We start from the raw sequence: 23,020 nt of genomic DNA, 5'->3' as shown, positions 1-23,020 counted from the left end.
TCGCGGTACTGCAGGCGTTCGGCGGCTCCCAGAAAGATCAGGAAGTGCCGGGAATTAACATGGCTTCGAAAGAACAGGTCGAGAATTGGAGCGAGGAGGTGATTTGTTCCATCTGCCTGGACTTCTTCACCGATCCTGTTATACTGGAGTGTGGACACAACTTCTGCCGCTCCTGTATCACACGGTGTTGGGAAAGGGAGGACAGAAACTCCTGCCCGGATTGTAGAGTGGTGTTTGCGGACCGCACCCTCAAAGTAAATCGGGCCTTAGCAAATCTGTCTGAGAAAGCTCGTAAACTAAACCCGAATCCCAAAGGGAAGGAAAGTAAACTTCACTGCGAAGAACACGAGGAAGAACTGAAGCTGTTTTGTAAAACGGACGAGAAACTTATCTGTGTGATCTGTAGAGATGCGCTGGAACACAGAGAGCACCTCTTTCTGCCGATTAAAGAAGCTGTTAAAATTTACAAGGTAAACCTCGCCCCAATTTGATACTCATTCTGTCCTCCCTGTCCTACTTACCACCAGACGAGCCTCCATAACCTCGCCATCTCCAACGGGATTCTACTTCGAAGCATATCACCCCCCCCCCCCCACAGCCCACCCCCTCACACACTCCCCGTGGGAATCGCTCGCTAGGTAACTCCCTTATCCACTCGATCATCCCCAGTGATCTTCCTCCTGACACTTACACCTGCAAACGGGACAAGACCGCGCCCCCCCCCACCCGCACACCTCCTCCCTCGCCACCATTCAGGGCCCCATTTAGCCCTAATTCCAAGGTGGATTGTCCTCTCGTATTAGATCCCTTCTTCTTCAGCTCTGTACCTCTTCAACCTGCCCCTCTCAGCTTCTTACTTCATCACCCTCCCCCATCTTCCCACTCACGTTTTCTCACCTGTCACCTGCGATAATCGTTTTATTTCACCTGTTTTGTTTGTTGCATTTTTTTTCTCTATTTCATTCTCTCTCTGACTTCCAGGATCAGGTTAAATCTTCCTTAGACTCTCTCACAAAAAGGAAATCAGACTTCCAGGAAATGGAGCAGCAACAGAAAGAGAAGATTTCCGGAGTTCGGGTGAGGATTCCTGGGCAGAATTTCTGATATTACTGTATGCAGAAGAGCAGAGTATCACAGCTCCAGTCACCCAGATATAATCCTGACCTCTGGAGCTGTCTGTGTGGAGTTAGCATGTTTTCATTGTCACCACAACAGGTTCTGACACATTCCAAGGACATGCTGGATGAATGGTCGATAGCAATTAAACCCGTGAAGGTGGGGGAGGGTGTTTGTGAATCAGGTGGGAGTTAAAGAGCCAATGAGGGAGAATAAATTTCAGGAAAACTTGAGGGAATGGGATTGACGGGAATACCCTTAGGACTGGCATAGACTTTGATGGACTGAATAGTCACCTTAATGAGATAAGGAAATACAACACAACAGTACAATAAATTAACCTTCAGCTTTCATTTGTCAGGAACAGTCACGCAACCTTCAGTCCCACATCATATCCCAGTTTGCTGAACTGTGCCAGATTCTCACTGTTAAACAGCAGCGCTTACTCAGAGATGTCAGGGAAGAAGAGGGGAGGATTCTGAATCCAATGGAGAACAATCTTCGAGAGATTCAAGAGAATTTAAATTCTATCCAAAAAGAAATTTCAAAATTAGAGGAACAGATGGATCAACAAGACAGTGTGATATTTCTGAAGGTGATGTATTATATTTCAATTTGTTTCTGTCAAAGGGCACTAAATGAACAATGGTATACTTGAAATACACACACAGCGCAGTGGTCAATTCTGACAAGTCAGTTGCCACTGCTGGTGGCCGATCACAGATTGTTATACTTATATTGACACGCCCTCCAATCACTCCAATAATGATGTTACAAAATGTTGGAGATATGTTTTTCATCCTTTATTAGCAACATACAATCTTGAAGCGATGAAATTTAAACATAAATTAAGCTGCAATGAAGTGGCCAACTAAAGATATGTCATCTGTCTGCCCCCAGCTCTAAACTGCCCAGAAACAAGCATGAATATGTAACCCATTCCGTTCACTTTTACAACGCAGGATTTTTCCACTCACGTGACTAGTACCATAATAAATCCACAATGCAGGTAGAAAACCGGTGCGTTGCTCCTACACACAGCATTTACAAATGGTGGTAAACTGATTAATGGTGCAGCTAATCCTCAATGTTGTCCCAAAACTGACTCCACACAGGACAGAATGCAAACTTCTCTGAAATGGTTTACTCTGATCATAACACAGAATTGTTGATTGTTTCCTTAATTACCACATTAAATATCCTCAAAAAAAAATGACATCAACACCCAGTTCCAGTCACATGCTGTGAGTGTGTCTGGTGCAGTGGGTGTGAGGGTCTCTCTGTCAAAGAGTGAATTCAGAAAGCGACCCACACATCAGATCTATCATCGATATCCGGCTTCTGTCAGATTAGTCATTTTAGGAAACATTCACTGTCTCTTTACTTTATTGGACAAGTTTCACATGGGATTATATCCCACTCTCCATCAGTAATAAGGCATTCGGTCCATCTCATCCTATCAGTTTCCCTGCTTCACAAGCCTCTTTCCACGTACTCACCACATCCAGCAACAGCGTTTCCCCCCCCCCCAAACTTCATGTTCCGTCATGTGTTTATCCAACTTTTCCGTTACATTCAATCTCTGCTAATCCACTTCAACCACTCCTGTGGCAGTGAGTTCCACTTTCACTTCACGGGATTTCTTATGGGATTTATTTTTTTTTTAAAAACATCTGCTATTTTATCTTTGACAAGGTCTCCCCATACCAATCAAGTCCAACACAAATCTTAAATTCTTCCATCTTATCATCCTGGCTTCATATCCAGATAAAAATGCACAACCTGTCCAGCCTTTTCTGTCAGTTACGTCTTTCAGTTCTGGTTTAATTTTCAGAAATGTTCCTTGTAATTTACCCTGTGGTTCTGTATTGTCAGTGTAAGCAAGAGACTGCAGGAGAGGGAATTCTCATCACACTGTAATGACTTGGATGGAATTCAAGATGAGGACAATAAATCCAAGCCTATTCAGATTTTTGTTTTATTTATTTCAGGAGGAAGTTCATCAGAAGAGGAGGTAGGACATGCAATTTACTGAAACTCTTCATGCATTTGTAAAATAGTTCAATTGCAATTTATAACCAGCAGTTTAATACTTACAGGATTAGTGACGATGTTCAGAAATTGTCAATGATGGATGGGGCCCTATCATTTGAAAATACCGATCACCCATATTTGTTGAACTCAGTGCTGAGAGAAACACTTGATGCCATTAATCAAGGTAAAACTTACAAAGATTCATTTGCCCTCGTTTCTGAGACACAATTAAGTTATAATCTGAAGCAAAGGTTGGCAGTAATAATGGGCTGTATTCCGTATCAAACTGACTTACTGGAAGGCACCACTATCATGTGGTCAGCTGGAGATGTGAGACCCTTGAACACACCAGCACAGGGGCACAATACAACCAACACACGGGACTGTTGATGAACCACCACGTCCTGATCCCTTGCAGACTGCATTAACACACCAAGACATGAGGGTGGATCATACTACAGTACCTGGGGAATTAATACTGACCTCATGATATTGTAGGGAATAAAAGTGGGCAACAATGTGGTGAGTGGATTTGTCAGAAAAATACACAAATCCACAAATTGTGCGTCGCTCACGCTGTCTGACCTCCCCATGACTGCAGAGTCTGATTGACTCAGGCCTGCCGCCACATCCACAAGGACTGGCAGATTGGAGCCAGTGCCTCAGCAACGTACATTGTTATTTCCCTCAGTAACCTGGAAGCCATTCTGTTCAGACACAGGAATTTATTTATTTGAGCAATTCACACATATGTGATACATTGTCAACACACGCCAGATATGTGAAGACACAGTAGCATACAAATACTTCACACTCACCTTCAATGTGTACACACATCACTGATATTTACCACAGTCAAAACACACAGAGAACCACAGTAACACATACCCGGATGTACCATCAGTGTGGGGCACACGATCAAAGACATAGGCACAAATTCCCATTTAGGAATTAAATCTGCCATCATTATCCAGTCTGTCTGTTCTATGGCACTGAATTGCCCTCTGATGTGACATCACATCAACAGTTCACAGAGAGACTCCAGAATGACATTTCTCAGGGGGGTGGTCTGAGAAGGCTTTTGGCAGATGTTCAAACCACAGCCCACTTTATCTATCTCTCTTTTTCACCATGTCCTATTTGTATGTGTTTGTCCCATATCCCTCTAACCACTTCCTATTGATGTACATATCTAAAGTTACTTTTTAAAATGCAAACACGAGGAAATCTGCAGATGCTGGAATTTCAAGCAACACACATCAAAGTTGCAGGTGAACGCAGTGGGCCAGGCAGCATCTCTAGGAAGAGGTACAGTCGCCATTTCAGGCCGAGACCCATCATCAGGACTAACTGAAGGAAGAGTGAGTAAGAGATTTGAAAGTGGGAGGGGGAGGGGGAGATCCAAAATGATAGGAGAAGACAGGAGGGGGAGGGATGGAGCCAAGAGCTGGACAGGTGATTGGCAAAGGGGATATGAGAGGATCATGGGACAGGAGGCCTAGGGAAAAAGAAAGGGTGGGGGAGGGGGAACCAGAGGATGGGCAAAGGGTATTGTCAGAGGGACAGAGGGAGAAAAAGGAGAGAGAGAAAAAAAATGTGTGTATATAAATAAATAATTGATGGGGTACAAGGGGGAAGTGAGGCATTAGCAGAAGTTTGAGAAGTCAATGTTCATGCCACAAGGTTGGAGGCTACCCAGACGGAATATAAGGTGTTGTTCCTCCAACCTGAGTGTGGCTTCATCTTGACAGTAGAGGAGGCTGTGGATAGACATATCAGAATGGGAATGGGACGTGGAATAAAAGTTACTTTTATATATTTTAATTATAGCTGTTTCTGCAGCTGCTGCTGACAGCAAATTCCATATACTGACATCGTTCTCTGTGAGAAAGTTACCGCATAGACCTCTTATAAAAATGTCCTAACTCACCTTAAATCTTTGCCCTCTGATTTTGTACTCCCACGTTTTGGGAAAAAGACTTTCTCAGCTTATCTATGCACCTTGGGATTTCACATACGTTGATACGAGGTCATCCCTACATGCCAGGGAAATAGCCCCAGCTTATTCAGTCTCTCCTTTTAACCCAGATCTTCAAGTCCTGGTAACATCTTCCTGTGTAGTGTAAAGATATCCTTCCCAAAAGCAGGGAACCAGAAATGCACACAGTACTCTGTGTGGTCCGCCATCAATGTCAAAGGTGTTGCTGAAGTTCATGTGGACAATGTCAAATAGGCTGATGAGTACAGGACTAAAAGTGTTATATTTTCAGAGGTTTAAAAGGTACATTTACTGTCAGAGAAATGTATATAATATACATCCTGAAATTCTTTTTCTTCACAACCATCCACAAAAAACAGAGGAGTGCCCCAAAGAATGAATGACAATTAAATGTTAGAACCCCGAAGCCTCCCAGCTCCCCCGACCCACACATCAGCAGCAGCAGAGCAATGATACCCCCTGCCCCACCAGCAAAAGAAGCATTGGCGCCACACCGAGCACTCAAGCATGCAGCAAAGCATCAGTAAAGACTCAGACTTGCAGTACCCCAAAATGACTCGTTCACCTGTAACTCAACATACCACAGGCTCTCTCTTTCTCTCCCTAATAAGGGGAAAAGAGGCATCCCTGTTTCACAGCAAGAGTGGAGACATAACAAACAGCTCACTGATTAAAAGTCTGTTGCATTGCTTTTTCCGAGCTCTGTGCCCGAAGAACTCGAGTCTCTCGGCACACAGCCAGCAGCCAGCTTGCTGCTTTCAATCTTCTGGCAAACTCCCACAATACACCAGTTTCCAGCGGAGGCACCAACCTCGAGTCCGCCCACCTTCAGAGCCACAAAATCCCAGAGCGCACTTGTCTTCTAGGCTGTGTCCTCTGTATATCAAATAGAAGCGAGTCGTGAGATCCCGAAAGCGGGTCCTATTCCTGCAAAGAACCGAAGTTGGTGTATAACTCCAAGTCAGGGTCTTCAAAAGAACCCTGAAAGGGAAAAATAGAGGTATTAAAGATAGAAATAGAGCTGTTTCCGAAGATGCAAGAAAAGGAGTCACCATTAGGTGCCATAGTCCTCCTAAGCTCCACCCTTTTGAAAGCAATTTCATAGGAATAAAGTGGATGATGTTGTAGCACAGGTAGAGATTGGCAGGTTCAACATTATGGGCATGATTGAGTTGTGGCTGAAAGACAATTGTGGTTTGAAGCTGACCATTCTAGGATATACCTTGTGTTGTAAGGGCAGGCACGGTGGCAGAGGGGCTGAGGAAGCTCTGTTGGTAAAAAATGAAATCAAATTCTGAAAGAGAGGTGACGTAGGATTGAAAGATGTAGAATTATTGTGGGCAGAGTTGCAAGGGTAGAAAGACCCTGATGGGAGTTACATACAGGTCTCCAAATTGTAGCCAGGATATGGGATACAAATTACAACAGGGGATAGAAAATTCATGTAAAAAGGGCAATGTGACAACAAGAATGGGGGAATTACAATATGGTAGTTTGGGAAAATCAGGTTGGTGCTGCATCTCAAGAGTATGAATTTGCAGAATGCCTATGAGTTGGCTTTTCAGAGCAGTTTGAGGTTGAGCCTAAGAGGGGAAGAGCAATTCTGGACTGGGTGTTATGAAATGAACCAGATTTGATGTGGAACTTCAGGTAAAGGAACCCTTAGGAAGCTGTGATCATAAAATTTAAGAATTCACCCCGCAGTCTGAGAGGGAAAAGATAAAGTCATGTGTGTCAGTATTACAGTGGAGTAAAGGGAATTACAGAGGTATGAGAGAAGAGCTGACCAAAGTAGACTGGAAGGCAACATGAGCATGGATGATAGCAGAACAGCAAAGGCTGGAGTTTCTCTGGGCAATTCAGAAGGCACGGGATAGATATATCCCAAACATGAAGTATTCTAAAGGGAGAATGAGGTAACTGTAGCCGACAAGGTAAGTTAAAGACAGCATGAAATCAAAATAGAGAGCATACGATACAGAAAAAAATAGGAGGAAGTTGGAGGATTGCAAAGCTTTTGATAACCAACAGAAAGCAACTGAAAAACCATAAGGAGGATAAAGAGATGAGACATGATGGGAAGCTGGCCAATAATAAACATTTTTTTCAAACATATAAAGAGTAAAAGAGAGGCAAGTGGATATCAGATCTCTCGAAAATGATGCTGGAGAGGTAGTAATGGGAGACAATGACATGGCAGAGGTAATTAATCAGCTAAGGAATTGTAAGGGTAAAAAGACCCAGACAGAAGTTGCATACTGTACAGACCATCAAACAATAGTAGGGATGTGGTCTACAAATTACAACAGGAGATAGAAAGTGGATGTCAAAAGGGAAATGTTACAATACTGATGGGGGATTTCAATAATCAGGTTGGTGCTGGATTCCAAGAGGGGGGATTTCTAGAATGCCTATAAGGTGGCTTTTTAAGAGTAGCTATATCAGTATTACAATGGAGTAAAGGAAATTAAAGAAGCATGAGAGAGGAGTTGGCCAGAATTGATTGGAAAAGGACACTGGCAGGGATGATGGCAGTGCAGCAAAGGCTAGAATGTCTGAAAGTAATCTGGAAGGCACAGAGAGGAAGATGAATTCTAAAGGCAAGATGACATAACTATGGCTAACAAGAGAAGTCAAAGCCAACATAAAAGCCAAAGAGAGGGCATATAAAAATAGTGGAAAGTTAGAGGACTGGGAAGCTTTTAGAAGCCAAAAGAAGGCAACTAAAAAAGTCATTAAGAAGTAAAGATGGAATGTGAAAATACGCTAGAAAATAATATTAAAAGAGCATACCAGAAGTGACGCGAGTGTGCATATTGGATCACTGGAAAACGATGCTGGAGAGGTAGTAATGGAGGACAAAGAAATGGCGGATGAACTAAATAAATATTTTGCATTAGCCTTCACTGTGAAAAAACACTGCAGTCTGGTGGAAGTTCCAGGTATCAGGGGTCATGAGGTTTGTGAAGTTACCATTTTCAGAGAGAGAAGGTTCTTGGGAAACTGAAAGGTCTTAGGTGAAGTCACCTGGACCAGATGGTGTACACCCCAGGGTTCTGGTAGAGTTGACTGAAGAGATTGTAGAGGCATTAGTAATGATCTTTCAAGAAACTCTAGATTATGGTATGGTTCCGGAAGAGAGTTCCAAGAGAATTCCAAATGTTACTCCACTCTTCAAGAAGGGAGAGATGCAAAAGAAAGGAAACTATAGGCCACTTGGTCAGTGGTTGGGAAGATGTTGGAGTCAATTATTAATGATGAGGTCTCAGTGTCCTTGGAGCCACATGATAAATTTGGCCGTAGTCAGCATGGTCTCATCACGGGAAAAACTTGCCTGACAAATCTGCTGGAATTCTTTGAAGAAATAACAAGCAGGATAGAGAAAGGAGAACTGGTTGATGTTGTGTACTTGGATTTCCAGAAGGCCTTTGACAAGGTGCCACGCATGAGGCTGCTTAACAAGCTACAACCCCATGGTATTACAGGAAAAATTCTAGCATGGATAAAGCAGTGGCTGATTGGCAAGAGGCATAGAGTTGGAATGAATGGAGCTTTTTTTCTGTTTGGCTGCCAGTGACTACTGGTGTTCGTCAGGGGTCTGTGTTGGGACCGATTCTTTTTATATTATGTCTCAATGATTTGGATGATGGAATTGATGGCTTTGTAGATGATATGAAGATAGGTGAAGGGGCAGGTAGTTTTGAGAGAGACTACAGAAAATTGGGAGCATGGATAAAGAAATGCAGTGTCAGTAGGTGTATGATCATGCACTTTGGTAGAAGAAATGAAAGGGTTGATGATTTTCTAAATGGAGAGAACATACAAAAACTGAGGTAGAAAGATACTTGCGAGTCCTTTTGTAGGATTCCCTTAAGGTTAATTTGCAGGTTGAGTCTGTGGTGAGGAGAGCAAATACAATGTTAGCATTCATTTCAAGAGGACTAGAATATTAAAGCAACTATGTGGTGTTGATACTTTACAAAGTACTGGTGAGCTTTATTCTGCTCACAGAATATTGTGAGCAGTTTTAGGCCCCTTATCTTAAAAAGTATGTGCTGAAACTGGAGAGGGTTCAAAGGAGCTTCACACAAATGACTCCAGAATTAAATGGTTTGTCATATGAAGAGTGCTTGATGGCTCTGGGGCTGTATTCACTAGAATTCAGAAGAATAGGGGTGACCTCACTGAAACCTATTGAATGGTGAAAGGCCTTGATAGAGTGGATATGGAGAAGAAGTTTCCTATGGTGGGAGAGTATAAGACCAGAGGACACAGCTTCAGAACAGAGCAGCATCCTTTTCAAATGGAGATGAGGAGGAATTTCCTTAGCCAGTGAGTGGTGAATCTGTGGAATTCTTGTCAGGCAGCTGTGAGGCCAAGTCTTTATGTATATTTAAGGCAGAGGTTGATAGGTTCTTAATTGGTCAGGGCATGAAGGGATGTGGGAAAAGGCAGGAGATTGTGACAGAGAGGAAAATTGGATCAGATGTAATGAAATGGCGGAGCAGACTCGATGGGCCAAATGGCTTAATTCTGTACCTATATCTTATCTTGTCTTAATAAATATTTTATGTCAATCTTCACTGTGGAAGCTACTAGCAGTGTGCCAGTAATGCGAAAGTGTCAGTGGTCAGAAATAAATGTTGTTACTGTTATGAAGGAGGAAGTGCACAGGAATATGAAAAGTCTGAAGGTAGATAAATCACCTGGACCAGATGGACCAGAAGAGGTAGAATCCTTATGGGTCGAGTTAAGAAATGGCAAGAGTAAAAAAACACTAATAGTAGTTATATACAGGCCTCCAAACAGCAGCCGGGATGTGGACTACAAGTTACAGCTGGAAATAGGAAAAGCATGCCAGAAGGAAAATGTCAAGATAATTATGGGGGATTTTAATATGAAAGTGGATTGGGAAAGTCAGGAAGGTAATGGATCTCAGGAGAGGGAGTTTGTAGAATGCCTACAGGATGGCTTTTTGGAGCAGCTTGTCCAGAAGCCCACCAGGGTTCCAGCTGTTTTGGATTGGGTGCTGTGTAATGAACCTGAGGCGATTAGGGAGCTGGAGGTAAAGGAACCCCTTGGAAGTAGTGATCATAATATGATTGAGTTCAGTTTCAAATTTGAAAAGGAGAAGCTGGTATTGGGTGCATTGATATTTCAGTGGAACAAAGGAAATTACAGTGGTGTGAGAGAGGAACTGGCTCAAGTCGATTTGAAAAGTAAGCTAGATGAAGGGATGGTAGAGCAGAATTGGATGAAATTCCTACAAGAAATAAGGAAAGTGCAGAAAAAATATATTCTAAGAAAAAAGAAAATCATGAGTGGAAAAATGGCACAAATGTGGCTAAGGGAGAGGTTAAGGCTAAAATAAAAGCAAAAGAGATGGCGTATAAGGAAGCAAAAATTAGTGGGAAAACTGAGGACTTCTAAAAACTTACAGAAGGAAACTAAGAAAGTCATTAGGAAAGAAAAGGTGAATTATGAAAGGAAGTTGGCAATTAGCATAAAACTGATACTAAGGGTTTTAAAAAAATATATGAAGAGTAAAAGAGTGACACGGATAGATATAGGACCGATTGAAAACGATGCTGGAGAAATTATAATGGGTAACAATGAGATAGCAGAGGAATTAACTGAGTATTTTGCATCAGCCTTCACAGTGGAAGACATTAGCAACATTGCTGATAACCAGAGGTCTCAGGGAGTACAATTAGGTACAGTCAAGATTACTAGAGAGAAAGTGCTTGGGAAGCTAAATGGACTAAGTCTCCCGGACCAGATGAGGTGCACACAACGGTTCTGAAGGAGGTGGATTTGGAGATTGTGGAAGCATTGGAAATTATCTTCCAGGAATCAATGAACTCTGGCATGGTTCCGGAGGACTGGAAAGTCGCAAGTGTAGTTCTGCTGTTTAAGAAAGGAGGAGGACAGCAAAAAGAATATTACAGACCTATTAGTCTGACATCGGTAGTTGGAAAGTTATTGGAGTCAATCCTCAAGGATGAGGTTATGAAATACCGCCAAGTACACAGCAAGATAGGCCCAAGCCAGCATGGTTTCATGAAGGGAAGATTCTGCCTCACCAACTTATTGGAATTTTTTGAGGTAATCTCAAATAAGATTGACAAGGGAGAGGCTGTGGATGTCGTGTATTTGGATTTTCAAAAGACCTTTGATAAGGTGCCGCATAAGTGGCTGTTTAATAAGATGAGAGCCCATGGAATTACAGGAAAGATATTGGAATGAGTGGAGCATTGGCTGATAGGCAGAAAGCAAAGGGTGGGAATAAAGGGATCCTATTCTGATTGGTTGCCAGTTACTAGTGGTGTTCCACAGGGGTCGGTGTTGGGGCCGCTTCTTTTTACGATATCGATGATTTAGATTATGGATTAAATGGTTTTGTGGCTAAATTTGCGGATGACACCAAAATAGGTGGAGGAGCAGGAAGTGTTGGAGAAATGGAAATGTTGCAGAGAGACTTGGTCAGTTTAGGAGAGTGGGCAAAGAAATGGCAGGTAAGATACAATGTTGAGAAATATACGGTTGTACATTTTGGAAGAAGAAATAATCGGACAGATTATTATTTAGATGGGGAGAAAATACAAAAATTAGAAGTGCAAAGGGACTTGGGGGTCCTCGGGCAGGATACCTGAAAGGTTAACCACCAGGTTGGATCGGCAGTAAGGAAAGCAATGCTATGTTGGCATTCCTTTCAAGAGGAATAGTGTATAAGAGTAAAGGCTGATTTATACTTGTGCGTTACAGCTTGCGCCATAGCTTACACAAGTGGGCTACGCCATTGTGAGCCTTTATACTTGTGCGTTGATGTGTCTGCGTCTCTTTGCAATTCACTGCCAGGACGCTAGTTGGCGGTGGGGTTTCTATGCCACTGTGTTGAGTTTCTTCGTGTTGAAACTCAACACGAAGAAACTCAAACTTCAAACAATGGCGACTGAAACTGAAGGAGGGTGAATTTTCTGTGCTTGTCTGGCCATTGAGAGACAGACGGAGAAATGCATTTCAAATATTTTCAGAATTTTCGGTAGGTAAATTTGACGATTTGGTTCATCGTCTCCAACCATTTATTTTGCATCAGTGTACGCACAGTATACTCAGAGACTGGCAATCACCATTTGAGTTTTAGCTTCAGGTGGAAGTCAACAGGCTGTAGCAGCTAGCTACAAACTGGCATCAAGCACAGGGTCCTCCATAATTTCGGAGGTCTGTAAAGCTTTATGGAAAGCATTGCAGCCAGAGTTCCTTCCCTGCCCTTCAGTCGCCCAATGGGAAGCTAATGCAGCGTAGGAGGAAATGCGATGCTACCAAGTGGACCAATCACAGTTGTACAGTCTGCGTCACTGCGACGCGTAGTTACGTTTTGGGAGAGGTGCGCGTTAGGCTACGGCGTAGGATTGACGTAGAGTACAGCGTAGGGTAGGTGGCTACGCCGTACCTGTGGCATACATTTGACGCACAAGTATAAATCAGCCTTTAGGAGGTGTTGATGAGGCTCTATGGGGCACTGGTGAGACCTCATCTGGAATACTGTGTGCAGTTCTGGACCACCCCCCCCCGCCCCCCCCCCCCGAATCTTAGAAGGGACATACTGATGTTGGAGAGAGTTCAGAGAAGGTTTACGAGGATGATTCCTGGAATGCAGGGGCTAACATATGAGGAGCGTTTGTCAGCTCTTGGACTGTATTCATTAGAGTATAGAAGAATGAGAGGGGATCTCATAGAAACATTTCAAATGTTGAAAGGGTTGGACAGAGTAGATGTGGAAAGGCTGTTTCCCTTGGTGGGTGAGTCCAGGACAAGAGGCCATAGTCTTAGAATTGGAGGGTGCCCATTTAAACCAGAGATGAGGAGAATTTTTTTTAGCCAGAGTGTTGTGGATTTATGGAATTCGTTGCCACATACAGCTGTGGAGGCCCGATCATTGAGGGTGTTTAAGGAGGAGATTGATAGGTATCTAATTAGTCAGGGTATCAAGGGATATGGGAAAAAGCCAGAAATTGAAACTAGATTGGAGAATAGTTTAGCTCATGGTGGAGTGGCAGAGCAGACTCGATGGGCCGAATGGCCTACTTCTGCTCCTTTGTCTTGTGATCTTGTGACGACATCCCAGTGTTCGGAAAGAGGTGGCTGAAGAAATTGTGGAGGCATTAATAATGATCTTTCAAAAATAACTATATTCTGGAATCACTCTGGAGGACGGAAAATTGCAAAGGTCACTTCAGTCTTTAAGAACGGAGAGAGGTAGAAGAAAGTAAATTATCAGTGAGTGAGATTGACTTCATTGAAATAGTCAGCATGGATGGGAAGATGTTGGAGTCCATTATTATGGATGAGCTTTCAGGTACGTGGAGGCAAATGTTACAATAGGCCATAGATAGCAGGGTTTCCTTAAAGGAGAAATCTTTTCTGACACAATCTCTGAGGAATTAACAGGCAGATGGATGTAGATAGGTTAAGAAATGCTGAGCATATCTAAAGTGAAAGTTGATAGGTTCTTGATTGTTCAGTGTGTCAAAAGTTACATGGTGAAGGCAGGAGAGCATGTTTGAGAGGGATAATATATCAGCCATCATGGAATAGCAGAGCAGACGATGGGCCGAGTGGTCTGATTCTGCTCTTATTTGTTATGGTCTTGTGTTGATCACTCCATCCTGGACAATCTTCTGTCAGATTTGTGAGATATGAGTTGTCCTGGCAACACTCTGCTGACTGCTCCTAATCATCCTTGCCTTTCCAAATGCTGTTCGATCCTGTCTCTCAGAAACTTTCCCACCACTGATGTTAGGCTCAGCGGCCCAGAGTTCCCAGGCTGCAGCTTCTAGTTCCATCTACACATACAGTTCACCACAGGCTTTCTAGCCTTCCTCCATCTGGTTCGGGGTCCATCAGCCTAACAGCTCTCCCCGAATTGTTCCCATTATCACCTCTTCTACTTAAGATTCCAATACAGGTCAGCCTTTGCGTTTCTGTCTTTTACCTATCCACAGCTGTCTCCAACCTTCACAGTCCCCCACCCTCCTCCACCTCACTCCATCTTCCTCTTGTTCTTCTCTCTCTGTGTCTACCTCCATCTATCGTTCACATCCCAGTGGCCCCCAACTGTAGTGCACACCCCAATCACACCCAATCATACCTGGGGCAATCTGCTCCCCATCCTTCACCACTCCTCAGTCCACAGTCACCTCAGACTCCCGCCTCATCACTCCCCTTCTCCCCTCTCCCCCCTCGGTACTGACGCAGAGTTTTGACCTGAAACATCGACAGACCCTTCGCTGCTCGACCCACTGAGTTCCTCCAGCAGATGTGTGAAGCTTGATTATTGGATGTATTTAAGATGGAGTTCGAAAACTTTTGAAAGATCGAGGAATTGAGGTTTTGGGGAACTGGTACAGAAGAGGAATTGATGTCGGCATCGATCAGTCACTGTCATATTGAATGAAGGGCCTGTTCCTGTGCTGTACTGTTCAATGTTCTCTGTTCTCTGTTTAGAAGAATGAGAGGAGATCTCAGGGATACACAAAATTAGACACTAGACACTAGAATATTACAGTGCAGTACAGGCCCTTCTGCCCTCAATGTTGTGCTGACCCATATATTCCTTAAAACAATGTACTAAACCCACACTACCCCATAACCCTCTATTTTTCTTTCATCCATGTGCCCGTCCAAGAGGCTCTTTAATACCCCTAATATTTTGGCCTCCACCACCATCCCTGGCAAGTCATTCCAGCACCCATAACCCTCTGTGTAAAAAAACTTACGCCAATGTCTCCCTGAAACTTCCCTCCCTTAACTTTGTGCATATGCCCTCTCGTCTTTACTATTCGTGCCCTGGGAAACAGGTACTGGCTATCCACCCTATCTATGCCTCTCATAATCTTGTAGACCTCTATCAAGTCCCCTCTCATCCTTCTACACTCCAAAGAGAAAAGTCCCAGCTCTGCTAACCTTGCTTCATAAGACTTGTTTTCCAATCCAGGCATCATCCTGTTAAATCTCCTCTGCACGCTCTCCATAGCTTCCACATGCTTCCTATACTGAGGTGAACAGAACTGAACTCTAAGTGTGGTCTCACCAGAGATTTGTAGAGTTGCAACATGACCTCTCGACTCTTGAACTCAATCGCCCTATTAATGAAGCCTAGCATCCCATAGGCCTTCTTAACTATCCTATCAACCTGTGCACTGACCTTGAGGGATGTATGGATTTGAACCCCAAGTTGATCCACACTCTTAAGTAATCGACCATTAACCCTGTACTCAGCCTTCTAGTTTGTCCTTTCAAAATGCATCACCTCACACTTATCCAGATTGAAATCCATCTGCCACTTTTCTGCCCATCTCTGCATCCTGTCTATATTCTCTTGAAACCTTCAACAACCTACAGCTCCATCCATAACTCCTCCAATCGTCGTGTCATTCACAAACTTACTCACCTCTTCATCCAGGTCATTTATAAAAATCACAAAGAGCAGGGGTCCCAGGACAGATCCTTGCAGCACTTCACTAGTCACTGACCTCCAGGCAGAATACTTTCCTTCCACTACTACCCTCTGCTTTCTTCCTGTAAGCCAATTTTTTATCCGAACAGCCAAGGTTCCACTGATCCCATGCCTCATGACTTTTTGGATGAGTCTCTCGTGGGGGACCTTGTCAAATGCCTTGCTAAAATCCATGTAGACCAAATCTACTGCCCTACCCTCATCAATTTCTTTTGTTACCTCTTAAAAAAACTCAATTAGGCTCGTGAGGCATGGCCTTCCCTTCACAAACCATGTTGACTATCCTTGAGTAGACTGTAGTTCTCCAAATGCTCGTAGATCCTATCCTTAAGAATCCTTTCCAATAGTTTGCAGACCACCGACGTAAGACTCACCGGTCTATAATTCCCAGGATTCTCACTATTACCTTTTTTCAACAAGGGAACTACATTTGCCATTCTCCAGTCCTCTGGCACCTCCCCTACAACCAAAGAGAATTCAAAGATCATAGCTACTGCTCCCGCGATCTCTTCTGTCACTTCCCACAGCAACCTGGGGTATATCACATTTACAGGTGACACAAACGTCAGTGTAGGGGTCTGATCAATAGGTTTACAGGTGACACAAAAGTCAGTGTAGGGGTCTGATCAATAGGTTTACAGGTGACACAAAAGTCAGTGTAGGGGTCTGGGGACATATCAATCTTAAGAAGACCCAACACTACTACTTCCTTCATTTCCACATTGTCCAGCACACAGGCCTGTTCTATTTCGACCTCACCCTGATCAAGGTCTTTTTCTCTTGTGAATAGTGAAGCAAAGTATTCATTTAGGACTTCCACAACCCCCTCCGCCTCCAGGCAGATGTTGCCTTATTTTAGCGGCCCCACCTTTATTCGTCATCCCTCTGTTATTCACATACACATAGAACGCCTTGGGGTTCTCCTTAATCCTACATGCCAAGGCCTTCTCATGCCCCCTTCCAGCTCTCCTAAGCCCTTTCTTAAACACCTTCCTGGCTACCCTATATTTCTCATGAGCCCCTCCTGCTTCCTGCTTCTTATATCTAACATATGCTTCCTTCTTCCTCTTGACGATTTGCCTCGTGTGTTTCGTCGGCCACGGTTCCCTTTTCCTACCAGTTTTTCCTTGCCTCAGTGGGACAAACTTATCCTGAACCCAGCACAAGTGGTCCCTAAACTTCCTGCACATTACTTCTGTGCTTTCACCCTTGAACATCTGTTTCCAATTTACTCTCGCTAGTTCCTGCCTCATCCCTTCATAGTTAGCCCTTCCCCAGTTAAGCACTTTCCCATTTTGTCTGTTTTTATCCTGCTGTGGTCACTCTCACCAAAATGTTCCCTCACCAAGAGGTCTGCCAGCTGACCAGGTTCATTACACAGATCTAGATCCAGTATGGCCTCCCCTCTCGTCGGCCGGTCCACATACTGTGTCAGGAATCCTTCTTGAACACACCTGACAAATTCAGCCCCATCTATCCCCCTTGCAGCCAGGAGGTGCCAGTCAATATGAGGGAAGTTGAAATCACCCATAACTACAACCCTGTATTTCCTGCACCATTCTAAAATCTGCCTGCTTATCTGCTCCTCGGTGTTCTGAGGGCTATTTGGGGGCCTATAGACAACTCCCAGCACAGTGATTGATCGCTTCCTATTTCTGACTTCCACCCACACCGACGCAGTGGACACTCCCTCTGCAGCGTCCTCCCTTTCTATAGCCGTGATACTATCCCTGACCAGTAATGCCAGTTCCCCCGCACCCCCACCACCTCCCATCCTATTCCTTTTAAAACACCAAAACCCCGGTACCTGCATGAACCAATCCTGCCCTTCCTCCAACCAAGTTTCAGTAATGGTCACAATATCGTAGTTTCACGTACTGATCCATGCTCTATGTTCATCCCCTTTATTCCTAATACTCCTCGCATTGAAATAGACACATTTCAACCCCTCTAACTGGCTACATTTATGTTTTATCCCCTTCCTGTCCTTCCTCACCAACTCAGAACACATAGCATCATGCCCTTGTCCTTCTACCCTAACCTCTGCACTCACATTCTGATTCCCACCCCCCTGCCAAATTACGTTAAACCCTCCCCAACAGCTCTAGCAAACCTGCCTGCCCGGATATTGGTCCCTTTCCAGTTCAGGTGCAGCCCATCCTTTTTGTACAGGTCAGACCTTCCCCAGGAGAGATCCCAATGATCCAGAAATCTGAACCCCTGCCCACTGCACCAACTCTTCAGCCACACATTCATCTGCCATGGCTTCCTGTTCCTACCCTCTCTGTCTCGTGGCACAGGCAGCAATCCTGAGATCACCACCCTTGGGGTCCTGCTTTTTAAACTTCTTTCCTAACTCCCTATATTCCTTCTTCAGGACCTCATCCCTACTCCTATCTATGTCATTGGTCCCCACGTGGACCACGACATCTGGCTGCTCACCCTCTCTCCTGAGAATACCGAAAACTTGATCTGAGATATTGTGGACCCTGGCACCAGGGAGGCAACAGACCATCCGGGATTCTCGATCTCTCCCACAGAACCTCTTATCTGTCCCCGTAACTATCGAATCCCCTATCACTACTGCTCTCCTCTTTTCCCTCCTTCCTTTCTGAGCTGAGGGGCCAGTCTCGGTGACAGAGATGCGATCACTGAAACTTGTCCCCAGTAGGTCGTCCCCACCAACAGTATCTAAAACGGTATACTTATTGTTGATGGGAACGGCCACAGGGGTGCTCTGCTCTTTCTGTCTATTCCCCTTCCCTCTCCTGATAGTCACCCAGTTACCTGTCTCCTGACTTTTAGGGGTGACTGTCTCCCTGAAACTCCAATCTATTACTGCCTCTGCCTCCCGAATGATCCAAAATTCATCCAGCTCCAGTTCCCTAACTCTGTTTAACAGGAGCTGCAGCTGGATGCACCTTTTGCAGGTGTAGTCATCAGGGAGAATTGTGCTGTCCCTGACTTCCCACATCTTACAATCGGAGCACTGGACTGCCCTATCTACTGCCTCCATTACCAACTCCTAAGTTAATTAAATTAATTAAAGAAATTAGAATTCTTCCCAGGCTCAACAGGCAGAATGTAGGGAGGATGTTTCCCCTGTCTGAGGAGTCGAGGGTCAGGGGTCACTGTCTCAGGATGGGATGGACCCTCAGAGGATGGTGTGCCTGGAATTCTCTGCACCGGAGGCTATGGGGTCTCAGTCATTCAGTTCATTTAAAGTCCCAGAGTCATTGTTGTACAGCACAGAAGTGGGCTCTTTGGCCCATCACCTCTGTGTTGACCTATTTACCATTTACATTCATCCCATTGGCTGGCATTAGGCCAGTCTCCTTCTATGCCTTGCCTACTGAAGTGTCTGTCCAAGTGTCTCTTAAACACGGTAGACTGGAGGCCTGTGACCTGCAGGGGTCACTGCTGTGTCCGCAGATGTTTGTCATTCGTATTAATAATTTGGATGAGAATGTAGGTGACATTGTTAGCAGGTTTGTGGATGACACTAAAATTCGTGGTACAGTGGACAGTAAAGAGGGTTATCTAAGCTTACAATGGGCCCTTGATCAGCTGGGCCAGTGGGCCGAGGAATAGCAGGTGGAGTTTAATTCAGAGAAATGTGGGGTGTTGTATTTTATGAAGCCAAACCATGTCAGGATGTAAACAGCAACTGACGGGGCCATGGAGAGTGTTGTAGAACAGGGAGAGACGGGGGAGTGCTTGCCTTCATCATTCAGAATACTGAGTACAGGAGCTGGGACCTCCTGTTCCGTGTGCACAAGATGTTGGTCCGGCCACATTTGGAGCAGTGTGTACAGTTCTGGTCACCTTGCTATAGGAGGGATGTCGTTCAACTGGAGGGGGTGCAAAACAGATTTACAAGGATGTTACTGGGGCTGGAGAGCTTGGGTTAAGAACAGAGGCAGGATAGGCTGGGACTTTCTCCCTGAAGCACAGGAGGCTGTCAGAGGAAACTGTAGAGGTGGGAGCAATTACAATGTTTTGAAATACATCTTGCCAGGTACGTGGATAAGAAAGGTATAAATGAATAATGAGCAAATGGGACTAGCTCAATAAACAAGTTGGTTGGCATGATCAATTTGGGCCAAAGAACCTATCGGACCTCCTGTTTACTTCCCTCCAGTGTTCACTCACCTGCTCCTCATCTGGATCCAGTTGTTGTTACACCCCTTCCCGACACCCGTTTCTACTGGCTACCTCCCCTCTTTCTTTCCATTTTTAAGGAGAAATCTCGACCTGAAACATAGACTAACCATCTCCCTCCACACATGCACTGTGACCCACTGAGCTCCTCCAGCATTTTGTTTTGTGTGTTGATCGAGAAAATTCCATTCTCCATCCAGGGGGGAAAAACCTTGCAGAGATATTGGTTGTCCATACACTGTTGTTGGGTAAAACCTTGGGAAAGGTTCCTGTGGCTACCCAACAGTGCCTGAGTGGGGGCGGCCTGTCTCCTCGGCATGCGGCCTTGCTGCCCGAGTCTCTCTCCCCACCCCCCACCCCGCTCATCCCCGGGGACTCTCTAATTCTCTGCTTCTCCCCCCCAGTCTCTGTCACCCTGGATGTGGAAACAGCGAATCCGTGGCTCGAGGTGTCTGAGGATCGGAAGAGTGTGAGACGGACCGGGACCCGGAGGAATCTCCCTGACACTGGGAAGAGGTTCAGAGACTGGGCTTGTGTGCTGGGATCGGAGGGATTCACATCGGGGAGACGTTACTGGGAGGTGGAGGTGACGGGGACTCGGTGCTGGGGTCTGGGAGTTGCCGCAGGGTCTGTGGAGAGGAAACGACGCGTCGGACTGAGTCCAGAGACCGGATTCTGGATCGTAAGGCGGGTTGATCACGTAATGGATGTTCCTGCTTCCTCTGAGTCCCGTCTCCCTGCCGATCCCATACCCGGGAGGGTGGGAGTTTATCTCCGTTACGAGTCCGGGATAATTTCATTTTACAATGCGGAGACCAAGTCCCATCTCCACACCTTCACTGGGAATAAATTCACGGAGAAACTTTATCCTTTCTTCTGGACTTGGGATGAAAACCAGTGGCTGAGAATCTGCTCCGGTTCTGCTCCAGAACTGTAAAGGGATCAGCTCCTGGGACCGGTGTCTCGAGTAAGTCAGTGTAAATATAAATGTACGGAGAGGGAAATAAACACGATGTGAGAATTATCGATCCATTAATTTTAACTCATTCACTGCATCCATCATCAGAACAGAAACACGGCGGTTCAACAGCAGCCGTGGGTGGCGGGTCCTGAGCTCCCCGGCTCCCCCGGGTCCTAAAGTCCACCTGCACCGGGACAGGTGAAGTGGGACAAGTGGTGGTGGTGTTGACTGGGAGAGGGAAGTCAAGGTGAAACATGGGGAGGCGGGACATGTGGTGGTGGGAACAGGCGAAGCACCGGAGAATCTCAGCGGGTCAGGCAGCATCAAAAGAGGGAAATGATTAATTGACATTTTGCCTTGATGCCCCTTAACTGGATTGAAGGAGCAGAGATGACGGAGAGGACGGTGGAGGGAAGGGTGGCATAACAGCTGGCAGGTGATGGGCAATCGGCAGATGAAGGAGGGGCAGGGGGTGGAAATGCAGAAAACACACAACAGGTTAGCCAGGATATATGTCAAGTTCATATTCCACACCATTTACCTCTCCTGGAATTGATTCAAGCACTACCTGACCTGCTGCAGATTTCAGACATTTTCTGTTTTTGTTTAGTTCTTTGAGTATCTGATACCAGAGATTCTGCAGCTGCTGGAAATCCTGATCAACACACACAAAACACTGGAGGAACTCAGCCGGTCAGGCAGCATCTATGGAGGGGAAGTTTCGAGTGGAGACTGATCATCCGAACTGGAAGTGAAGGGGGAAGGAGGCACAATGAGAATGTGGAGTGCGACGTGGGGAAGGTGTACGAGCTGGCAGGTGATCGGTGAGGCCAGGTGAGGGAGATGGGGTGGTTGGGAGAAGGGTGATGAATTAAGAAGCTGGGAGGTAAAGGGCAGCAGAAGGATTCTGATGTGAGAGGACAGTGGACCATGGGAGAAAGGGAAAGGGGTGGCACCAGGGGAGGTGATGGTCAGGTGAGGAAAGGAGAAATTAACCGAATTTAGAGATATTGATGTTCATGTCATCTGGTTGGAGGTGACCCAGGTTGGTAGGTCTCAGTCCAAAACGTTGACTGTACTTTTTTCCATTGATGCTGCCTGGCCTGTTGATCTCCTGCAGCATTTTGTGTGTGTTACTGGTCAATATACTATCATAATAATAATCTGACAATCTCCAAGTACAGGATTTCATTTATTTAGAGTTAGAGATGTCTGCTTTAGCGAAGTTGATTGAGTGATTAATACTGGATCCAAAACACTGGGGATATCCCCAGTCCTTCTTTCAAATGGCGTTGACACCTGCTCGATAAAGGAAATACTAATCAGCCAATTACGTAGCAGCAACTCAGTGCATAAAAGTATGCAAATATGGTCAAGGGGTTCCGTGTTGTTTAGACCAAACATCAGAATGGGGAGGAAATGCGATCAAAGTGATTTTGGGTTTGGGTTAGTGGACTGACTGTTGGTGCCAGATGGAATGGTTTGAGTGTCTTAGAAGCTGCTGATTTCCTGGTATTTTCATGCACAGCAGTCTCCAGAGTTTACAGAAAATGGAGTGGAAAAACAAACAAAAAGACAACATTCAGTGAGCGGCAATTACATGGGGGAAACACTTTGATACTGAGAGAAGTCAGAGGAGACTCGGCAGACTGTTTGCGGCTTGCTTTGCTACTGTTGTTGGCTGTGTAGTTTTGCTGAACACTCTAGACATGCTAATGCTATTTTAGTGCCAGGATGTGCGGCGACACTTGTGTTGGTTGTTAATACAAACAATGCATTTCACTGTATGTTGCCTTGCACATGTGATAAATAAATCTCAATCTGTATCTGAAAAAAAATCTTCAGGTCTCACTCTGAAATGTCAACTCTTTATTCCTCTCCATGGATGCTGCCTGACCTGCTGAATTCTCCCTGTAGTTTGTGCGTGTGTTACTCTTCTTCAATGCCCACCTTTTCTGTCAACCCAATGACAACCCAATTCATCATTGTAACTGGGACCAAGAGTGTACCCTGAGAGAGCAGACCTTCCGACCTCAAACATAAGAGGAAATTGAAAGAAATTCTGGAACGTTGCAAAGATAATAGGGTTGTTGTGATGGAAGATTTTAACTTTCCTAATATTGATTGGCATCTCCTTAGTGCAAGGGGTTTAGATGGGGTGGAGTTTGTTAGGCGTGTTCGGGAAGGTTTCCTGACGCAATATGTAGATAAGCCAACTAGAGAAGAGACT

The 23,020-nt window shown here is 45.0% G+C and overlaps 1 protein-coding gene across 2 annotated transcripts; it reads left to right on the top strand.

Annotated features, from left to right (window-relative positions):
- On the top strand, positions 1-22,518 carry LOC134346523 (zinc-binding protein A33-like). 2 transcript variants are annotated; one of them, XM_063047936.1, is made up of 6 exons: positions 1-470; positions 982-1,077; positions 1,484-1,711; positions 3,108-3,130; positions 3,216-3,334; positions 20,234-22,518. In XM_063047936.1, exons 1-6 carry the CDS (start codon positions 60-62, stop codon positions 20,764-20,766), a joined length of 1,410 nt encoding a protein of 469 aa, XP_062904006.1. In that variant the 5' UTR covers positions 1-59; the 3' UTR covers positions 20,767-22,518. The 2 variants fall into 2 exon arrangements, with proteins under 2 accessions (XP_062904006.1, XP_062904004.1); XM_063047934.1 differs by having other exon boundaries at positions 16-470; positions 1,478-1,711.
- Positions 22,519-23,020: the final 502 nt, after the last annotated feature.

The sequence above is a fragment of the Mobula hypostoma genome, chromosome 5 (assembly GCF_963921235.1).
Source record: "Mobula hypostoma chromosome 5, sMobHyp1.1, whole genome shotgun sequence".
Classification (NCBI taxonomy): domain Eukaryota; kingdom Metazoa; phylum Chordata; class Chondrichthyes; order Myliobatiformes; family Myliobatidae; genus Mobula; species Mobula hypostoma.
Note: the sequence above shows the minus strand (reverse complement) of the source record. Positions and strands in the feature narration are given on the sequence as shown.